Source organism: the organism of the source record quoted next, unplaced genomic scaffold (assembly GCF_019419815.1).
Source record: "Pyrus x bretschneideri cultivar Hongxiangsu unplaced genomic scaffold, Pyrus_bretschneideri_v1 Contig69, whole genome shotgun sequence".
NCBI classification, from domain to species: Eukaryota; Viridiplantae; Streptophyta; class Magnoliopsida; order Rosales; family Rosaceae; genus Pyrus; species Pyrus x bretschneideri.
In genome coordinates this window covers 434,069-449,042 of record NW_025999808.1, presented here as the reverse complement: position 1 = coordinate 449,042, position 14,974 = coordinate 434,069, and the positions used below count along the sequence as shown (strand labels likewise).

Here is a 14,974-nt window from a genome sequence, read left to right as displayed (position 1 = left end):
TTTTGCGATTCAGTTTTTCTGAAAGGATAGGAATGAACGGCCATAACTGTTGTAAAACGCCATTATAAATGGCTGTGAAATCAGAAACAAAAATCATACAATTCAATCGCTCTTCCATTTCACTTTCACAAAGAAACACATAATAAATTCGCCAAGAATCCAAGTTCGAGTGCAAGAACTTGGATTAGATAGTTGTATCCTGCAAGATAGATGTTCGTGAACAACACTAGTGTAGGGGCGTATTTCTATTTTAGAAGATTGCTATTGCAAGCCTTATCTTTCAAAATCAAGTTAATGATTATTGTTGCGATTTTATATGCAATTTTATTAAGTATTCAAATTCTGGTATCTTGATTATATATAATGAAATTGTAATTTGAAATAAATTGTGCAATTATTACATATTATATAATTGATATTTGATTGGTTCTAACAATCACAATTTATATATGTTCGAGTTGGGGAAAGCAAGTGTGACTGTGCGAGTTAAAAAAAACTGGGTATAAGTAAGAATCGATTAGCTTATCATCAGCTTGGCGGCAGGTGTAATCACTATTATTATTCTTGCCCGTCAAAAAGGGAGAAAGCAGTGTCTAATTTTGAAACATGTGAATAAATGAGATAATTTGAAGCTTGCAGGGCTCTGCCAAGTGATTACTTTATTCCAACTACGACAAAGATAAACTGACTACAGATAAGATAATATCATCATAGCACATGCTTAAGGGCCCAAAGGAAGCTGTTAAACCACAGAAATAAAAAAGATAGCTGTAAACCAAAGACTGTCAGCATGCATCTTAAATTGATGCATGTAAGCATGAATGTTAGTAATTAATCATTTTTCTTCTAATTAAAGCCAAATTAATTGCTATATAACTTGTAATTTTCGATATTCGAACATAAGATTTTTTACTTATAAGTAAAGAATAATACTACCATATCGTAATACTAAGTGATTCTCCCTTGAGTTACAAGCCAACAACACCTGGCTCGACTACTATGGGTTTAAGACTTAGGGTTAAAGGAATTAATAAACAAATTAAATAAAGTTCTCAAGCTGCATCGGTAGGGAGACTGTTTTGCTCATCAGTCTGTCGCCCTAGCCTAGCAGATGACTGATGGACTTCTCTCCTATATATAGTCAAGTTGTTTAAGGAAGCAGGTAATTAGAATTCTCCACAAGCTTTTTAGGATGCGTTTGTTGCATCTCCTTAAGTGGGACTGACTTGGATTGGCTTAAGTAGGATTATAATCCTATGTTTGGTAGCGTCTCGGACTACAATAAATGAGACTAGCCTTGTATAGGAGGCGGTCTGTGCTTCGCTAAACCTCGTTAGTGAGTCTCAAGCTTTCGCTTGGTATTAAGCGGGACTAGCCGCTAGCAACACCCAGACCCTCTCGCTTGCTAAACCCCAACATCCACTCCCTGGGCTTCTAACCTCTTTCTTCTGCGGTGCCGCCACTGTGGCTAGGCAGTCGACAGTGCTTTCTCTCCCGTGGCCCGATGTAGCCACACCCACCGCTTAAATGTCAAAATTCGACACGGCCTACCGTTCACACCTACCGCCGAAATCTCAAAATCTTGTCTTTTTTTTAGCGCAGAGTTGCAGATGGCGGAAAGAACCACCAAAATCCACCCAGATCTATATCATTTGCCATTAGTTGGGGAAGGAGTAAAGAAATGGATAGAGAAGGGGGGAGAAAGTTGTTAAGGGGACGAAGAGAAATGGAGAGATGGAAAAGCAAAATGAGGGAGATAAAGCAGAGACGGGACTGGACGGAGCCAACGAGGAGAAAGAGAAGTTTGTAGAGTAGGATTTTTTTAGGAAAAACAAGGAAAAAAAGTTGAAATCATAAAAAAATATTATTAAATATGTATTAAAAAAATACAATATTGTAGTTTGTTAACTATATAGCTTTTTAGTCTAACACTGCACCAAACGTTTTACTAAGTCAGTTCAGCTTAGTCTATTCTAAGCCAGTCCAACTTAGACCTTGAAGCTAGTCTAGTCCGAGATAATTCGGTGCAACAATTACACTCTTAGTTTCTCTAGAATCGTTCAATGATTTAGGCAACGAAAGCTCTTTGCAGACACCACATCGACGTTAAGTCAACTTTCGGTGTTATCTTTTTTTGTAGGTTTTATGGTCAATCCTCTTGGACAAAAATTTACATCCATATGGTGAGTAGATGTTGTGTGATTAAAACTGGATGACAGAAACATTAAACAAAAAGGTATGGTACAAGCGGGTCGAAAATAACCCGCTACAATATACTGAGCAACTCGAATGAATTAGTACCAAATATCAACACCTTACTATCAACATTATATTGACATATTGGTATCAAATGCCAACGCCACATTAATAAAATCTATCAAGTATCTTTCACATATCAAACATCCAATGAATATGGACCTTTCCTCCAATGTGATTGACACTTTGATGTAGGGACGAACATAGTGAGAAATAAAAATGAAATAAAATGAATAGATAGGATAGATAGGTAGGATTTACTGACATGCTCCAACCCTGATATCCCTATATATCAGGGTAGGCATATATAGACCGACACTCGAGGGTGACGAAGCCATTTTAAAACATGCATGCTAATTAAAATATGAAATTAGAGGGAAATATACTAATGCAGAATGGTGTTCAGAGCATACAACTAACTCTATGAACCGAGGAATGGGTCATACCCAGAGGAGACTCGATGATACCTAAGCGGGAGTGCCCTGACGCTGGGATAATATGCCTCGAATCTAAATCCTGAGGGGGCGCAAAACCAGAAAAGGTGAGTGGACCATAATTTATATTAGTAATAATAGTAATAAGAAAACCATTTTATTTATGAACATATTAACCCGTTGTTTTGAAAACACATATATATAATACTACATAGTAGGTTTTTAAGAAAACCCTAGCATGCCATGAAATCATTCATAAAACCAATGCGTATAAAACAGTTCTCGGAAATAGTAGTATAGCCGCCCGAAGGAAAATCCATAAATCTCATCAATACTGTACTCTCTAGGTGTATCATAGCCGCTCAAAGGTAGTACATGTCCATCACCCGAAGGTAAAATTGTATGACACTGGGTTACGCCAGTGAAGAAATATATAACATCACACACCGACACTAGCTGTGACTAGTGAAACTGCGGGTATAACAGATATCATATCTCACTCTTCCTCATCAACTGTGTCCTATGGCCATAGACATCTATACCCGTGGTGTATGGATGTGCTGTATGATAACCCGCTAGATAAGCACCGAAAACATACCTCAAAAATCTCATATCAAATCCAGAGCTTGAAAGCTCAAGACCTCATCTCGTAAATCCTTTATAAATCATATTCGTAAATCCATATAATTCCATATATGAAAATCCCATAACTCATAGCTCATACTCGGAAACCGTAATATAAATCATATTCATAATCCATAGAGTTTCGTATATGAAAATCTAATAATTCATAACCTTAGGTAAAACGTAAGTGCGATAAATCATAACTATCTCGTAAACTATAAATTTAGAAATTTGGAAAACAATATATAAAACATATTCAAATCATCAAATATGAAATGCATGCTAGGCTAACGTTTTATAAAAATATGTAGGTTTAGAAGGGGTCCATTCACAAGTTTTCCATTACCCGGGAGCCGCTTGAACTAGCGAGAATATTGTTACTTCTCACTTATGCACCTAACCATATATAGAGACCAATTAGTAAAACTCTATTCAAACGATGGAATTTCGGAAAATGGATAGCGGATTCAGGTTCGGCACGTCTAATAACCATAGGAGGGACCTCGGGTTCCCCCACGCGCCGCCACGGAGCGGCAACCTGGATGGCCATGTGCAACTGCATGCACCGCCATCGAGATGGGTCGCTGGAAAAGTCGTCGGCATCGCTGTCCACAATACCTCTGACGAAGACGCGTGTGATCACGCGCAAGTCACCACATGCCGATCGTGGAAGCTGGCTTGGTTTGGGTTGGGTCGGATCTTGGTTAGGGTAATTAGGTTAGGCCTGGGTTTCTAGGTTAATGGATTTGGGCTTAGGCTAATGGGTCACATGGCCCAAAAGATTGGGTCGGTTTCAGATTGAGTTTTGGGCTAGACTAGGATTGTGGGTTGGGTCGACTCGATTGGCTTCGCGGGTCACCAGACCGAACGAAGGAAAACGTTGGGATTCCAAGGGTTTTCGCTGGGAAATTTCCCTGGCTCCGATCTGGGGTCAAATCTTAACCATTTTTAATGAATCAAAAATCAAAATGAAGCTAAAGATGTAAGGGACAAGATTATACCATTGTGGTCTCTTGCCGTAGCTGGAGTTGGCCGGAAAATGACCGGTAAGTCTCAGTTCCCTTCGTCGAAATATGGCCACGTCTTCTCAGTGTTATAATTGCGTCCAAATGCACCCAAACTACTTAAAAACATCCTAAACTCAACCCTAGACACGATCTACCAAGCCTTAGGAATGTTCAAGCTTCACATTCGTCGGAGATGGCGAGAACTTTACAGGAAACTTTGTGTACAGTGCAGTGAGAGAGAGGGAGGAGGGGGAGTCTTAGCCGGTCTGGGGTCATGATGGTGGTCCAGGTAGTGGTGTGGTCGCCAGTAATGTGAGCCATGCAGGTTGTGCCGTCACTGTTGCTTGTTTGTATATGTTCGAAGAGAGGGAGGGAGTGATAGAGATGGGGAGAAGAAAACTAGGAGAGAGACGGGGGAGAGATGAGAGGAAGATAAGGGTGGAAGGTGTTTTTCGGGGAGAAACAAGGAGAAAGGGAGAACTCAGGAAGAAGAAAGGAACACCCCAAAAATGGGGAAGGAAATTACCATGTGTCAGCATAGGAGTGGTCTAAAGTGGAAAAAAAATATCTCCACTTGAAAAATTACCAAAATGCCCCTCAACTTCGTAGTTCTGTAAAACGCTCATCGTAACTCCAAATCTGATTTCGATTACGCTCACGCATTCGTAGCGACGAGTACTATGAGGATATGCCAAGGGAATGGATCACATGTGACATGACAAGGCAGTCGACAAAAAGTCAACGTATTTGCCTCGAAGGAGATTTTCGTAATATCATATTTTAAATTATAAAATTCATAATAATTGAGGACAGGTCGTTACATTTACTATCTTAAAGTGGAAGGAGAGACTTGAAAACCCTAAAAAATTAGCTTCTAGCACCACCCTACAACTCAAATTTCAATATGATAATTCAAACAACTTCTACCACCTTTTTGCCATACAAATAAAGGTATTTATAGGCTTACAACTTAAAGTGAGAAATATGAAAAGACAAATGAAATAATAGCTTACAAAATATTGTGTTTCCGCTTAGATCTGACTTCTTAACCAAAATATTGTGCACCAAATGCAACATTGGTTTAGTTAAGTTCATTTTTATGTGGAGTGAACAAGGACTTGAAATCGAGTGTGAGTGTCTGCCTAAATTATAATTGAAAATGAAAGTAGAAATGGAAATAAAACACAAAACATTCATGACTAGAAAAGTAATATTTGGGATGATGAGCCAATCCACATGACTTGAAAAGTAATGAACTTTAAAATGCAAAAAAGGCCGTAAACTCTAGCAAGACTACTACCATGTAGAGCTAGATAATATTAGAGGAGTCCAACAAGGTCATTGGTGTGGATTGGACTGAGTAAGAAGCATTGCTTCAAAGAGGTGATCATGGTGGTTGGAATTGCACTTCAACCAAATCATACTACCGGGTGGAAGATCTATTAAGGTTTAAGACTTCATGCATTGTAGGCATGTTTGCTTCGAAGGAAGGCTTTGGATTGCAACAAAGAGCTAAGGGGTTTTGCTGACTAGTAATTTGCTTGTGTTGAAGAGCAAATTGGTTGAATGAATAATCACTTGAGCTTTGTATAATCGTAGAGATTGAATTTAACAAAGCCCCGGACTTGAAGGCATCTCGTCCTACTTATAGGTAGCTGGGGAAGAGTGACCTCGATCATATAGCTAAGCTGAAGTGGGGAGCTGACAAGAATTGCAATTCCTGGTTAGTGACCTTTTATTGATTCTGGTGGTGCTTCGCATGATTGTTGTGGTGACCTCATTATGTCTGGTGACACATCCCTCATCATTTAAGGAGGTAAGAGGTTCCTAGGTATGGTCTTCCACGTGGGGTACGTGCTTTGGGGAGGGTCGAGTCCTCATATCCTAAGTTGGGCTTAGGGATGACAATTCTAACCGTTAAACTCGATAACCGTGGATAATCGTCCGAATGAATTGGATTTGGATATGAAAATTCGGGTATGGTATGGATATGGGAAAAAACCATGAACTTTATTTGGTTATGGTTTTGGATATGGTTATAGGGGTCCCTAATCCATATCCGTCCCCGAATCCGACCCGAATTATATATATATATATATATATATATATATATATATATATATATATTTGATATATAATATAATTTTATTCAATTTACCGAACTCTCCTTATATTAATTCATTATGCATGCATCAAACCCTTACTATCTTTATTATGCACCAAACATCATGCATGGGGCATACCAACAACCTCATCAATTCAATACTCTTATTGTTATACTCAACCAAATTAATTCATTAAATCATTTTAGATATCAATTATCAAATGTTACAAGTTTATCAAATTCATCTCTTTTCAAGAGTCTCACTGTCAAGAAATTGGTGCATGTTATCGTAAACAACTTCAAATATATTGTTATGTTTTTTGTAATTAGATGTTGCTATTTAATAACGGAATTAGTATCTACTCAAATTTATAATGTGTCAATTGGATGAATATAATTTTTTTTTGTTTTTTGACGAAGATAGATATAACCGATAACCGATTGAAAATCCGTTACCCGGTGGATATGGTTATGGATAATCCCCGATGGTTAATTTGCGGTTATCGATATGGTTAATTTTCATGGTTATAAAGATGAATATAGCATTTCCGTCCCCAAACTAAACCGTTGCTATCCCTAGTTGGGCTATTAATTTGATGGACCGTTGTTGCACGGCTTTGCATCATAAAAATAGTTTGCCTCCTTAACAGATTATTTTTTATTATGGCCCATACGGGTTGAGGAGAACATCTACACATGTAGCACATATAATGTTAAAAGTGGAAAAATTAATCCAAATAGAAATATTTTTCAAGCATTACCTCATTGGGATATGCTATTCACATACTCTTTTTTACTTCTCACACACTCTTTTTTAATTTCTGTCCGTTGATCTTCTTCATTTCATCTGATCTGATAGCCTAAAATTAAAAGGGTGTGTAGGAAGTAAAAAGAGGTGTGTGAATATCACACCCTTACCTCCTTTTGTAGACTCGCTTAAATTGAATTTGAAAATAATGCTCCTCTTTTAATTGCCACGTTCGTCACTAGAAATTAACCATGTTGGTTTATGACCCCAAATGAATAAACAAATTGGGACTTTTAATTGCTTAACTATGACTGCCAGCTCATTGTTTTAAAAGGTCAAAAAGGGCTTTAGGGTTACTTTGTAGTATAATTTAGTGATATTCATCTTTAATTACAAGTGCTAAGTTTTAAATTCATCTTTTTTAAATGATAAGTTCGATAACAATGTATTATAACTAGTCCATTGAAAAATTTAACATAAATTCTTTACCAATTGATGTAAATATATCTTCCAAATTTTGATAGAAAAAATTATTTTAGTGCATGATGGAGAAACACCCTTCTTTATGATCACTTCTTGCTCGATCGGTCGTCAGACTCGTGTATATCAATTGCTCGCACTTTCCAATATCTGGAGGTTACCTTTTAGCCAAAATTTTCTTGTTTGATTTTGTTTTCCAGTTTTATGACCACTCTGCATGTCTTGCACTATGATTTAATCAGCGCTTCCATCAAGTGTTGAACTTTTATAATTGTTCTGGTCGGTGAGTAATTTCTTATGCCATATCACTTTTCTTTCTTCTTCACTTAGTGGGAAAATACTTTTTTTGTTGTTGTTATGTATGACTTTTCTTACTTCTCTCTTTGGGTTACAAGTTTTACAATGGCCTAAACGAAACAAACAAACAAACAAACAGCAACCCAACAGCCCGTCCCCTAGTAAAAACCCTGACCAATAAAAAGTAGATTTGGTGAATGCAGATAAATAATACTTGGCTACTCAAACTTTAATTATAAATACCCTATGTTTATAATTAGAACCGGTTATATTAAAAGTCACTCTGTAAAAGTTATGTATATGCAAAAATTCAATGAAAACCAAGATCGTTTAGTTATTGAACTGTATAAAAATATATAAACGGAAGTGGTAGAAGCATTACAAACTGTCTATTTATTTGCTACGTTGGTTGACTAAACGATCTTAATTTATTTATTATTTTGTAGTGATGATTTTTATAGAGTGATTTATAATAAAAACTGCTCATTACAAGCCCCAAGTTTTGTGAACAAACACAAAGAATTTTAAGTGAGAGTTCATACTCATCATTCAGTAACCGATTATTGTTAAATGAAATCAGAGCAATTCTCCATTAAAAAATAAAAAAAATTAACAAAAGCACAATAAGATATCAAATCACTATTTAGGTACCTAGCTGGCAGGGTGTTTACAAAATTAACATAATGAATATATCTAATATTTAGGTACCTAGTTGGCATCATCAGACTTGGGAAAGACAATAATAGTGTTTTGTTTTATAATTTCTGTAGATCAGGTATCTCTTATTGACGGTCAAGTTGAAGCTGCCAATTTATTTATTTTTATGCACAATGATTTTACCATACGTCAACGACTGTGTAGTACGAAATAAGGTAGCCAGCCTTTTTTTATCACATTCCATTTGTAGTAATAATATACTAATTACCATCATAACGATATATAATAATATAAATGAATGAATAAGACGATAACTACAAAATTTTCACACGAGGCTATAGGAGAAGGACAACTAGTATAAAAGTGCAGTAGCAATATCACTTTCTGCAACTCAAGATAAAGGAGAAGGGTAAGCTTCCATATTTCTCTACCTGTGAAATTAATCAATAGGGTTTCCTTATTTAAGTTCCATTCCTCAAGTTTCATGGTTAACATTAGGCTGCAACTTCTTGTTTCCTTTTTTTTTTTTTAACATAAATTGTAAACTGATATCTGACGGTGATTCTCTTGCTCTCCAGGACCATCTTGTCACAAGATTTGATTAAACAGGGGGAACTAGCTGAGCTGCATTAATATGGACGTATCATCAGCCGAATGGTTTTCTGACTTGGTAATTTTCTGACTTCTGAGTTCTGAGAATACATATGGTGTAATAACAAAATACAGTTTAATTATTAGCAATTAAATTGTAGCTTTTGTTATCTGTGAAGCATTTATATAAATTTATTGTAATATTTTTTTGTTCCAATTTGCAGGGAATGGACTACAGTTACATTCCTCAATGCCACTTGAACAGTATAGATGAAGGGTTTAATGCACATGATATTGGCACTGCCCTTGGGGAGAATTTCAAAGAATCTTTCTCTTCTGAAAGCTATTCCTCTTACTCAACTTTGACAACCAAAAACACCACCACCACCATGACCATCGCATCAAGTGGTGGTTCATCCATTAATGAGACTTCTCATGGCACCAGCTTTGAGAGGCCAGCCAAATTGCTCATGACTAGCAGCTGGAACTCTAGCATCACAGAAAATGTTTCACCAAAACCTTCTTCTTCCTCCTCCCAGATTCTTTCTTTTGAGAACTTGAACTCACCATTGCCTTCCAACCCTCAAAAGTTTTGTAATAAATTCGAGCCTGCGTTGAAGTCAAAGGATGAGGCACCTTCCCAAATTAACATGCAGTTTTCACATGCTCCAGACTATGAAGCAAAAGGCTGTAGCCAGGGCACCAAGAGGCCTTGCCCAACAAGTAGAACACCTTCACATGCTCAAGACCACATAATGGCCGAAAGAAAGCGGAGAGAAAAGCTCAGCCAGCAGTTCATAGCTCTTTCTGCGATCGTTCCTGGCCTAAAGAAGGTACCGTATTTTTCTTGACAAAGATGATCAAAACCCCAATTTTTATACAAATTAGTACATGGTTTATTTAACACTTTGACGACAAAGCATATAAATATATGTGTCTGGTAAACATTAGCCATTATCTCGTTATCTTGTAATGTCAACGAATCATAGAATGGACTCTAACTAAGGATATAATATGTATGTTTATTAACACTGTAATATTTCAATTTCTTGGCTATAGATGGACAAAGCTTCTGTTCTTGGAGATGCTATAAAGCATGCGAAGCAGCTTCAAGAAAGGGTGAAAGTGCTTGAGGAACGATCTAAGAAAAGAACTGTGGAATCCGTGGTATTTGTGAAAAAGTCTCAACTCTCCGCTGATGATGACACCTCTTCATGTGATGAAAACTTTGATGGTTGCGGCCCAGACGAATCTGCACTCCCAGAAATTGAAGCTAGAGTTTCAGAAAAGGATGTATTGATTCGAATCCACTGCGAGAAACAGAAAGGAGTTGTGGTGAAAATACTAAGCGAAATTGAAAAGCTTCAATTATCTGTGGTTAATAGCAGCATCTTCCCATTTGGGGCCTCCACTCTAGACATAACCATTACATCTCAGGTATAACTTGTCGGTTATAACATCATCGAGTTATTAATGCTCTTTTGCCAGACTTTATGTTGCTAGATTGTAAATCTCAATGATTGGTCATGTTGATATTTTGTGAGCCACATATTTACAGTAGCATCACAAACATCTGTCAGAGTTTGGCAAGAGACATTATCCAAACAAAATGCATATGTCCTTTTTATAACTGAGTAAATAAAAGTTTGCATTTCACCTGCAGATGGATGATGGATTCAATATGACAGTGAAGGATCTAGCAAGAAAGTTGCGAGTGGCTCTGTTGACGTTCATGTGAGATGCCATATGGGGCAGATATTCTAAGGATTCTGTTTCTGCAACCTGTACATTATCCGAATTACCTAAAATTTATCTTTTCCCAACCCTTTGCTACTAGCTAGCTACTTTTTTCCATACCTGTGATGCGAGTCTCCCTTATTTTCTGACATCCCCCATTTGGGTCTTTATTTTGCCGTGAGGGTTCTTGCTATATGTATTTTCTGGAGGGTTCTTTTTTGTTAGTGTGAAGTATTTAGCTGAATTATGCAAAATAACAATAAGAAAAGGATTGAGGAATGCGAATGTTCTTCTTCTTCTGCAGAAGTTGCAGAGAGGAATATATATTTTTCTTAATGGAAATTGAGCACACACATGTGCATTACATGACAGTTTCCTTAGCTGGATCCATATACAACACATTTTATCTCAGCCACACATCTAGCTAATTTATAGGATCACCACACATGGTTATTTTAGCCTTACATATTGGAGCCTTACACTTGTCATTTTTAAGACTAAGTGCATACACAATTAACATTAAAGGACTTCTTATTTACTCATCAGCTCATTACTTACAATTCTACATTTGTTCTTATTTTTGCGTGGTTGGCTGGTTGCTACCACGTTGAGTTTACCCACCTGCTGTGACAAATAAGGAACCCCATGACTTGGTTTTTAATACAGTCTTTCTAAGAGGTTAGAGTTTCATTTTTGAATGAAATATCTTTCTTCTATGTTTTTGGGCTTAGAAACGAAGCTCAAACTTGGTCTATTTCCTTGTATAGGCCCCTCAAGGGAAGGGATCCTTATGTTTTTTGAAAAAATGGGGATCCCTCTCCTTAAGGGCTTCATTTTCTTGTATTGGGAGAAACAAACTTGGTCTATGTTTTAGAGGCTTGACTGTAATCAGTTACCCTTGTTATGCACTATAACTACTTGTTTCATCTTCCTATCTTTTTACCACTAGCTATTTAGTTTATTTTACTCTTTTATCTCTGAGATCTACTAATAAAATTTAATGTTACCTCATTAAATTATTAAATAGGAGAAAGACTTGGCTCCTCGAGAATTTAGGAGGAATTTCTCCTTCAATTATCTCTTGGTCTATTCACAATATTTCATGTTTATGATTGAAACCGTTTATATTATAAATTACTATATAAAGATCATCTCAACAAAAAAATCAATTAGAACTCAGATTGTTTCGTCATCAAACTTCATAAAAACATATGGACAGATTCGGTAAAGGCATTATGAACCATCTATCTATTTGCTACAATTGTGTGACTAAACAATCTTAGTTTTAATTGTTTCTTTACAAAGACGATCTTTACAGACTGATTTATAAATGAACGGTTTCAATCATATTCACAAAGTTCTATGAATAGACCACGAAGTATTTGGATGAGGAACTCCTCTTTAATTTAAGGAGTCTAGCTCTTCCATATTAAATATTAAATGGTGAAGCAATAAAGGTAAAATGTAAATAAACTTCAAATAGTTCACAATATATTTTTCAGAAAGAAATAGAAATAAAAGCACATTCTGCGCTCCTATTAGAGGTGTAAACCATATGGACTCGAAGCTAAACCTACATGTTAATTCACCATTTACAATCAAGACACAAATTCGGATCCACTGAGTTGACTATATACGAGCTCATCACAACTCGTTAACGTGGATGTAAATTTCCACTAAAGATAGACTAACAAAAATGCACTTGAAAAACAATATCGCTAGGCTAATTGATGAACACCCGAGAAAAAACAAAATGGTGCTCGCCCAAGGGTCTCCAATGCATAAGTTAGAAAAGGTTTAAAGAAACTGAACGTGAGAGAGTTCTGAGTGGTAAACGGCAATTATCAATCTCTTTGTTTGTTGGCTATTTGTGGGAGAGACTCTTCATAGGTAGCCGGCTAGCAGTATTGCAGGCCATGCTAGGTAAACCTTAGTTTTATGCTAGTATGGTGCATATCTCACTGAAGAAATTACTGGGGCAGCTCTATGCTGGCATAGCATCACCTCCACATTGCTACTCACCATTGCTGCCACCACCACATGGCCCCACCATAATGACCGCCATCACCTTCCCAGCTCTACCATCATTTCCACTACCTCTATCTGCCTCCCTTCCATTGCCGCCACCACCACCCCTTTTTAATCTTCAATTTTTACTCAAATATCTAGATAACAGTGATTATAAGATCTTTGATGAAATGCCTTTCAAAAATATCAAAGTTAAGGCTAAAAAGGAATGTTGTAAAGCCTTATATAAGGATAGAACCGATGAAAACAACAAGAGGTTTAAGATAGCGAAGAATGAGGCACAGAAAGTCATTGGAGAACTGAAGATATCGGCTTTTGACAACATGTATAAGCAATTAGATACCAAAGAATGACTGTTGGATATCTATAAACTGGCTAGAGCAAAGAAAAAGAAGACGAGCAAGGGAAAGGAAGACAAGAGACTTGAACCAAGTAAGGTGCATCAAGGATGAGAATTGAAATGTTCTAGCTACGAGAACGTGGTTAATGATAGATTGAGAATCTTTTCAATGAAGGACACAAAAGGAGTACTTCTTTAGGTGAGTTGAGTAACTCGGAAGAGTGTAGAAATTATTCCTTCTACCACCGAATTAGGAAAGGGGAAGCAGTTTTAGCTTTGAAAAAATGAAGCGTAGAAAAGCAATGGGTCCCGACGATGTACCGATTGAAATGTGGAAGGTCTTGGGAAAGATGGGTATAGCATGGCTCATAAAAATTTTCAATAAGATATTGAAAACGAAGAATATGCCAAATGAGTGGCGAAAAAGCACTACGGTGCCTATCTACAAGAATAACAGCGTAATACAAAATTGCATGAAATATAGTGGTATTAAATGAATAAGTCATAAAATGAATCTTTGTGAGAAAGTAATTGAGTATAGACTAAGGCAAGAGACACGGATCATAGACAATCAATTTGGGTTCATGTTAGGGCACTCGACTATAGAGGCAATCTATCTCTTATGAAGATCAATTGGATGATACAAAGATATGCATAATGATTTCCACATGATCTTTATAGATTTGGAAAAAAAATGTATGATAAGAGAAATTCTTGGAGGATTCTAGAGAAGAAAGGAGTAGGTAGGAGTAGCATATACCCATGTTATAAAGGATATATATAATGAAGTAAGGACTGCAATAAGAATTCATGAAGGACACTAAAAGCTTTCCCATAACCATAGGGTTACACCAAGACAGCTTTAAGTTCTTACCTTTTTGAATTGGTACTGGACGAGTTAACGAGACATATTTAAGAAGATAAGATAAGAAAATCAGTTAAGGTGGTTTGGACATATGAACTGAAGACCTACATACACTCTGGTTAGAAAATGCGACTATGAGACGGAAGCTCAGGGAAAAAGAGATAGAGAAAGATTTAGGAAGACTTGGAAAAAGACTTAAAGAAAAGATATGGAGTACTTGTAGCTAATATAAGACATGTCGCAAAATCGAGTGCAGTGATATTCTATAATTCATACAGCTGACGACACTTAGTGAGATAAGACTTAATTGTTGTTGTTGTATTCTTAGAGAGTTGTCAAGTACTTGTCACTGATGCTTTATACATCACCAAACTACATATTCCATTGACAAAATCTATAATTTCCCGTAGAAATAAGATTTTGCTTTTAAACTAATTAGTTGTTGAGGAACAATAGATTACAAGATCCCCAAGAACAATATACAAGTAAATCTATTTATAAGTATATCTATTCAGATCCGGAAACAATTTAAAATAAGAAATATGGAGTAGTTTGGAATCAATTCGAATGCCAAGTGGCAGAAATTATTAAAGTGACTGAAGGTGAGATTATACTGTAATCTTATCCATAAATTAACAACCAAATGATATCCTCCTTATATATATAGGGTAGTTATCCGAAAATTGGAATATTAATTTCCATTATTTGTGTAGGTATTTGGCTATGTATGCTTGTTGTCAGTATCTATTAATTTCCACATTGCTATCACCATTGCCAGTTCTGACTGCAGTAGCAATACTAACCTA

At 36.5% G+C, this 14,974-nt stretch overlaps 1 protein-coding gene across 2 annotated transcripts; it reads left to right on the top strand.

Moving 5' to 3' along the window:
• The first annotated feature begins 8,984 nt into the window (after nt 1-8,984).
• Nucleotides 8,985-11,306, top strand: LOC103938774 (transcription factor bHLH18). 2 transcript variants are annotated; one of them, XM_048573541.1, is made up of 5 exons: nt 8,985-9,016; nt 9,186-9,277; nt 9,423-10,031; nt 10,258-10,635; nt 10,862-11,306. In XM_048573541.1, the coding sequence occupies exons 2-5, from the start codon at nt 9,242-9,244 to the stop codon at nt 10,934-10,936; spliced, it is 1,098 nt and encodes a 365-aa protein (XP_048429498.1). In that variant the 5' UTR covers nt 8,985-9,016; nt 9,186-9,241; the 3' UTR covers nt 10,937-11,306. The 2 variants fall into 2 exon arrangements, with proteins under 2 accessions (XP_048429498.1, XP_009347092.2); XM_009348817.3 differs by lacking the exon at nt 8,985-9,016 and having other exon boundaries at nt 9,095-9,277.
• Nucleotides 11,307-14,974: the final 3,668 nt, after the last annotated feature.